The sequence below is a fragment of the Pipistrellus kuhlii genome, unplaced genomic scaffold (genome assembly GCF_014108245.1).
Source record: "Pipistrellus kuhlii isolate mPipKuh1 unplaced genomic scaffold, mPipKuh1.p scaffold_m20_p_13, whole genome shotgun sequence".
Taxonomy (NCBI): domain Eukaryota; kingdom Metazoa; phylum Chordata; class Mammalia; order Chiroptera; family Vespertilionidae; genus Pipistrellus; species Pipistrellus kuhlii.
Window position 1 is genome coordinate 33,304,732 of NW_023425438.1, and position 7,183 is coordinate 33,311,914.

The 7,183-nt window shown below is 51.1% G+C and overlaps 1 protein-coding gene across 6 annotated transcripts in view; it reads left to right on the forward strand.

Moving 5' to 3' along the window:
- Window positions 1-1,873, forward strand: part of MEIS1 (Meis homeobox 1) — a 136,783-nt gene extending 134,910 nt beyond the window's left edge. For 4 of the 6 annotated variants that reach the window (XM_036435542.2, XM_036435540.2, XM_036435543.2 and 1 more), the window contains exon 12: window positions 304-1,873. In XM_036435542.2, coding sequence (XP_036291435.1) covers window positions 304-587 — 284 coding nt within the window. In that variant the 3' untranslated portion in view covers window positions 588-1,873. The remainder of the gene's footprint in view (window positions 1-303) is intronic. The other 2 variants (XM_036435544.2, XM_036435546.2) reach the window with 1 other exon arrangement.
- The last annotated feature ends 5,310 nt before the right edge of the window (window positions 1,874-7,183 follow it).

Genomic DNA, 7,183 nt, shown 5'->3' on the forward strand with positions numbered 1-7,183 from the left:
TCAGACCAGACTTCAAGTAACAGTTTTTTGTTTTTGTTTTTTTAAATAAATAAGACCTTAGCAGACTGACCTGATAACAGTGACAATAAAAGAAAAATAGCTGAGAAAAATGTGAGTTTCCAGCAAAACATCTCTCATTTTATTCTCTTTCTGTGTGAATGAGAAGAATACATTACAGAGCCATGTTCCCTTCATCACAATGTCCCCTGGCTTTTGTAGGAGCGCCATAGCCAGAACCTCACTATTGCCTTTTCATAATATTTTCGTTTTGTTTTGTTTTTTTCTTCTTTTGAATTTCTACAGGGCTGCAAAGTATGCCAGGGGAATATGTAGCCCGGGGTGGTCCAATGGGTGTGAGTATGGGACAGCCAAGTTATACCCAACCCCAGATGCCCCCCCATCCTGCTCAGCTGCGTCATGGGCCCCCCATGCATACGTACATTCCTGGACACCCTCACCACCCAACAGTGATGATGCATGGAGGACCGCCCCACCCTGGAATGCCAATGTCAGCATCAAGCCCCACGGTTCTTAACACAGGAGACCCAACAATGAGTGGACAAGTCATGGACATTCATGCTCAGTAGCTTAAGGGAATATGCGCTGTCTGCAATGGTGACTGATTTCAAATCATGTTTTTTTCTGCAATGACTGTGGAGTTCCGTTCTTGGCATCTACTTTGGACCAAGGAGCATCCCTAATTCTTCATAGGGACTCTTAAAAAAAAGCAGGAAACACCAACTGACGTCAATTTGGGGGACATGCTAAATAACTATATAAGACATTAAGAGAACAAAGAGTGAAATATTGTAAATGCTATTATACTGTTATCCATATTACGTTGTTTCTTATAGATTTTTTAAGAAAAATGTGAAATTTTTCCACACTATGTGTGTTGTTTCCATAGCTCTTCACTTCCTCCAGAAGCCTCCTTACATTAAAAAGCCTTACAGTCATCCTGCAAGGGACGGGAAGGTCTGATTTGCAGGATTTTTAGAGCATTAAAATCACTATCAGGCAGAAGAATCTTTCTTCTTGCCTAGGATTTCAGCCATGCGCGTGCTCGTTCTCTCTCTCTCTCTCTCTCTCTCTCTCTCTCTCTCTCTCTCTCTCTCTCTCTCTCTCTCTCTCTCTCTCTCCTTCTCTCTAGCCTGGGGCTTGAATTTGCATGTCTAATTCATTTACTCACCATATTTGAATTGGCCTGAACAGATGTAAATCGGGAAGGATGGGAAAAACTGCAGTCATCAACAATGATTAATCAGCTGTTGCAGGCAGTGTCTTAAGGAGACTGGTAGGAGGAGGCATGGAAACCGAAAGGCCGTGTGTTTAGAAGCCTAATTGTCACATCAAGCGTCATTGTCCCCATGCAACAACCACCACCTTATACATCACTTCCTGTTTTATGCAGCTCGAAAACATAGACTGAAGATTTATTTTTAATATGTTGACTTTATTTCTGAGCAAAGCATCGGTCATGTGTGTATTTTTCCATAGTCCCACCTTGGAGCATTTATGTAGACATTGTAAATAAATTTTGTGCAAAAAGGACTGGAAAAATGAACTGTATTATTGCAATTTTTTTCTTTTTGTAAAAGTAGCAGTTTGGTATGAGTTGGCATGCATACAAGATTTACTAAGTGGGATAAGCTAATTATACTTTTTTTTGTTGTGGATAAACAAATGCTTGTTGATAGCCTTTTTCTATCAAGAAAACCAAGGAGCTAATTATTAATAACAATCATTGCACACTGAGTCTTAGCGTTTCTGACTGAAACAGTTTGGATTGTATAATAACGCCAAGCCCAGTTGTAGTCGTTTGAGTGCAGTAATGAAATCTTAATCTAAAATAAAAACAAGATTATTTTTGTCATGCTGACTCCACTGCTTGAAAAATGTGTTTACTGGCCCCTCCAAAAAAAAATTTTTTTTGATGATCAATGCAGTAAATATAAAAATTAATTTTGGCTCCCTAAGATACATACGTATTTGAAAATTGTAACTACAAAGTAAATTATTGAATAATAGTTACTGATTTCTTTAAGCTGACTTAATGAACTCCTAAAGATCAGCAAACTAAAGGCCTAAGGGCGCTAACCTAACTGTAGACTCAGATTACATTCAACAAAATTACTCATCTAATATCAGTGAAATTCTTCTTGCTCATAATGGCAAACCGAGTACAGAGTTAAGTCTTTAAGTCTTTTACTAAGGATGTTACCTACGACGAGCAGTAGATGTTTATTAGGAAATTAACCATGTGAATTGAAGAGGCCAGACTTCAAAATCTAATTTTTATAAATATGCTCTATGTTCTCATTGGGTAAAACTGGTTATTAGCTCATTTTCCAGAACAGCTGTACAGAAAATTTCTGCGTGGCAGCCAGCTAAATGGTACAAAATAACATGTTTAGGCTGGGATAGCTTATAATTTTATTTAAATAAAATTGCTGCTATAAAAGTGCTTCCCAAAGCTAAGGGAAAGACGCAAATATTTTAATTAAGGCAAATTCGTTTTTTTAGAAATCAGCCTTCAAGCAGTGATTGCCTTGTAAACAAAGGATGGGTTGGAAGAGAGAGCGCCTTCAACTCCAGCCTGACATCCAGGCCCCGTGCCACTCTATAAACCCGCCCCGAACAATTCTATTTTCTGCTGGAAAAGGGAAACCAGCTGCGGGTCGGCTTTACTAGGTGATGTGTGATTGACTGACTCACCTGCGGGAGCAGCAGGGCGCACTCTCACCTTTTGTTTATGGGGCCTTGGGTCTAACCACGTGGTCAGACTCAGCCTTCCTCAGCGCCCCCCCTCCCAGCACAGCGCCCCCACCCCATAAATGGAATTGTTTAAATTTCCTCTTTGGGGGCCCGGTGGCAATTCTTCTACATAAATAGTCCATAGTAGTGAAATACTTCTCTTTTGATAGGTGGTTACTAGCCGTTAACAGCCGTTTATTTACTTTAAAAATGAATAACAAACTTTATAAACTAGCCATCCGTGTGCCCCTCCTCCCCAGTGCAAGCCTGGGTGAGTTGGTTATTTTTGCCTTTTATTCTGGAGGAAGCTCTGGCCAGTTGGGGGAGGGAAAGGAATGGGTGGAGGTAGGGGGGTAAGAGGGCTAGGAAGGGAATGGAGGCTGGGGGAGGGGGGCAAGGGGGGGGAGAGAGAGAGCGAGAGAGAGCGAGAGAGAATGCGCGCAGAAGGTACCCGTGAAGAGGAATTAGGGAATATGGAGGCTTTGAAAATCAAGATCATTATTGTCCAGTGAATTAGGGGAAAAAATAATAAAACAAAACTGTGCTCTCTGCCTGCGCTCCCCGCTCTGTGTGATGGTTTTGTGGTCGCCTTGCTCTCTGCAGGTCTTTTTTCCCTGCCTGGCAACCCCCCCCCCACACACCCCCCGTGGCTGTCTGAGCTCTTCCTCTTGTGCATTTCAGAGCCAGCTCTGAGGCTGAGGAGGACACTTATTCGAAAGCGGGAAATAATAGATGATTTTTTATGTTTTTTTAAAGGGGGGAAAAAAAACACACAAAACGCCCTCTTCGAAATGAGGGCACACAACTGTACCTGCTTTTTATTTTTATTTTTATTTTGTGGGGGGAGGGGCGCTAGCAGAACGAGACCACTTTTGAGTGTGATTTAAATATTTTGCAAAAACAAAAATCAAAAAACAGTTCCCCCTATCCTATTTAACCCGTTGTAATTATAACACCTTCGACATGAATAATACGTCTTGACAGTATTTTTATTGTTATTGTTCCTCGCATGATGTTCGACTGCTTCAGAGGCGCAGGAAAGAGAAGTAAACGCGCTACAAATGGGGAATTACCCTCGTTTAGCATTAAAATTCATTTAGATAAAATTGCCACAAACATTTAAATGGGAAGATTAGTTCCCCCTCACGCCTTATTGCACCCGCTCAATGGTTCCGTTAAGAACATTTTACACGTTGGAAATTCCGGCTTCTCAGACGGCTTGCTGTTTCCTAGTTACCCACATTCAAAGCAGAGGCGGCGGCAAAGGCGGCCGGGGCCGCAGCAGCAGCAGCAGGGAAAAAAAGAGGAAAAAAAGAAGAAGAAAAAAAAGTTTGGCAACTGGTCTGCAATTCATCGGCTGCTGGCCCAGCCCCCCCTGGCCCACAGCAGTCCCCCCCCCCCATCACCTTCCCCCCTCTACCTCTCCTCCTCCTCCTCCTCCCCTCCCCCATTATGTAATTTGCAGAGTCCTGTCTTGGAAGAGATGCGTTGCTTAGTTGCTTAGCATTTGTATGCAATGTTAAATCATTTGTATAAAATGCAAAGAAATATAACCCAAAAAAGCCAGTCTGTCTGTCTCTCTCTCTCTCCCGGTGTCCCCTTCTCCCTCTTCTGTTCTGATCTGGAGGTTTCCTTTGAGAGCGCTGAGTTTCTCGCATCTCCCGCTCGGAGCCCACAGGCGCGTGTGCTTGGCTTTCTTTGCTGCCCGGACATTTCCAGGAACTTCGCCGCCGCCGCTGCTTGCTGGTGCTAGGAACGTGTGAGAGAATTAGTTTGAAAAGTCCATGCATCGCCTAGGTTCTCCCTCTGCTCTCCCTCCCTCCCTCCCTCTCCTCCTCCTCTCTCTTTCTACCCCCCCTCCCTCTTCCCCCCTCTCTCCCCTCCCCTCGCAGGGCCGCAGGAAGAGAAGAATCTCGGCTTCGACTGCCATCTTTTGGGGATTTGGAAAAACGACTCGGTAGGAACCTGGGAGGGAGGCGGAGGAGCCGAGGGGTGGGAGGGAAACCCCCTTATTATCCTGGGTCGGAACTGGCTCCCTTAATCTGATGCTTAAATATTTGATGTGGAAAAATCACCCATAAAATTAGTTACTAACAATTTCAAATTGAAATCACTTATCGAATTATAAACGCATTACAGCTGTAGGGATGGTATTAGGAGTTCCTCGGGAGGCGACGGGAGTCCCACCCCGGGGAGAGGCGTCCCGCGGAGCCCGGGGAGGGAGGGGGGGCAGGGCGGACCGGGCGCCCCGGTCCCCACGGTCCCCCCGGACGCCGAGCGGGCACCCAGGCCCCGGGGAGGCTCGGCTCGCTGGGCTTGCGGGGCGGCGAAGAGGGAGGGGAAGGAGCGGCGAGGGGAGGCTCGAACCCGGGAGCAGAGGCGCCTACCCGGAAACTTCGCGGCAAAGTCGGGAGATTTCGGGGGGAAAAAACCCAAAAGACAGCCCTATCCGCCCCCTCCCGACAGCGACTCCCTGGAGGCGCGCAGACTGGGCGCTCAGCACCAGCTGCTGTGTGTGCAGCGCCCCCCAAAGTCGGCGGGCGGGGATGGGGGGGGGGGTGGCTGGTGCCCGAGGCCCTAGGCTGGGCCAGGGTCCGCGCCCCAGAGAAAATCCCGCAGGCCGGGATGACAGCTGCGTGGCGTCCCGGCCAGGACAGGCTGCCCTCGCCTCCTGGGACCCACCAAACCCGGGGTTTGGCACACAAGTCGCTATCCAGGGTTACCCCCCCCCCCCAGTCCCCCAAAGTGCCCGGCGGGGGGGGGGGGGTGCTGCAACACTTCCCAGGAGTCTCCTACTCTCCCCCCTCGCCTCCCCCCCCCCCACACACACACACAACCTGAGAGCCCAGTCTAAGGGGGCTGCTCATTCTGTCTCTGGAGAGAAGGCAGCCTCGGAAAGGCACCTTCTAGACTAGAGGGACTGCGGACCCCCCCCCCCCGCCCCCTTCCATCAGGACGCTTGGGGGAGCTTTGTGCTGGACTAGAGGCGTCTGTTCCTGAGTCCCACAGGAGCTCTGGGGACCAGCCTCTGAGAGCCGGGCCCAGAGGGCGCTGGGGACCTGGGCAGAGTCCACCTCGGAGCCCCAGGAGGGGGGCCGGGAACAGCACCTCCAGCCTCAGGCAGGAGCTCCTGGCCATCTAAAACCCCTGTAAACGCCCCCCTGCCTTCGGGGTCCCAGCAGGCCCTGGGCCCAGCGAGGGCAATAAAGACGTGACGTTTGCAAAGCTCCAGGGTGGGCACCAGGACGCCAGGTGGAGGGGCGAGGAATTGGGTAGTGGGGCCCCCTGTCCGGCGGCAGGGCATTTCCTCTGGTCCCAACTCCCTTCTCCCTTGGCCTCCCCCTCCCCCCCCAACACACACACACACACACACACACACACACACACACACACACACACCCGGCTGCTGGGAGGGCTGGCACACTCAGGGCGGCCAGGTGCGGAGTCCCCGTGCGGCTGGCCATCCGGGGCCCAGGGAAGGGGAGGGAGGGAGGAACAGCGGGGAATCGCCCCTGGAAGGAAGGTGGCGGCTGGTGGCTGGGAGGGCCGTGTAGGTTCCCTTTTTGGCCCGATCTGCCCGCCACCGCCTCCGTCACATTCTCTCCTAAGGCGGAGCTGGAAGGAAAAACAAACAATATACTGAGCAACCGGTTCTCCGGGAGGGGAGCCTTAAAGTGTCTTTGCTCTAAAAAAAAAAAAAACAAAAACCCAAAAACCGGGTACTCCTGGGGTCTCGGTGGGGCCAGGAGGGCATGTTAGGGTCTCGGGTCCGGTGGGCCCCGCTCCGGGCCCTCGCTGCCCGCTCTGCCTCCCGCCCTCGGAGCTCAGCTCCCCGCCGGGAAACGGGGCGGAGAAGCCCCGGAGGAGCGGGATTTAGGGTTAAGCCAGTCTCTCCCATCGATCAGGTCGGCAGTGCTAACCCCTGCCCACTCGCGCACACACACTCACCGCCACCCTAAAACACTAAGCTCATTACCGGAGCCAGGGTTTTAATCTGCCGACGGAAAGCCAGTCCCAGGACCTGGCCGAAGGGGGGGCAGGGGGTAAAGTCACCTGCTCGCTGTCCGCCCTGCCCACTCCTGGGGGGGTAGGGGGGGGCTCGGGTGGCCGGGCACCTCGCGCGGGGGGAGGGGGCGCCCCTAGATCCACGCTGGGGCGAGCCCGGCAGGGGTCACGGTCCCCGTGTTGTGTCTGCTTTCTGTGCATCGGCGACCTTATGCTAGGGTTGGACGCTTCCCTCCTCGCCTCCCCTCTGCATTTCGCCCGCCGCCCTCTCCCCGGGCACACAGGCGCTCTCTTCCTCCCCCCTTCCCCCAAAATAGCGCGTTCCCCTTCTCTCCCAAGCGGTTTCAGCCCCCCCCCCCCCTCCGTCTCCCTCTCCCTCACCCCTGCCGCAGGTCCTGCTCAGCAGTCCCAGGAACCCATCTCC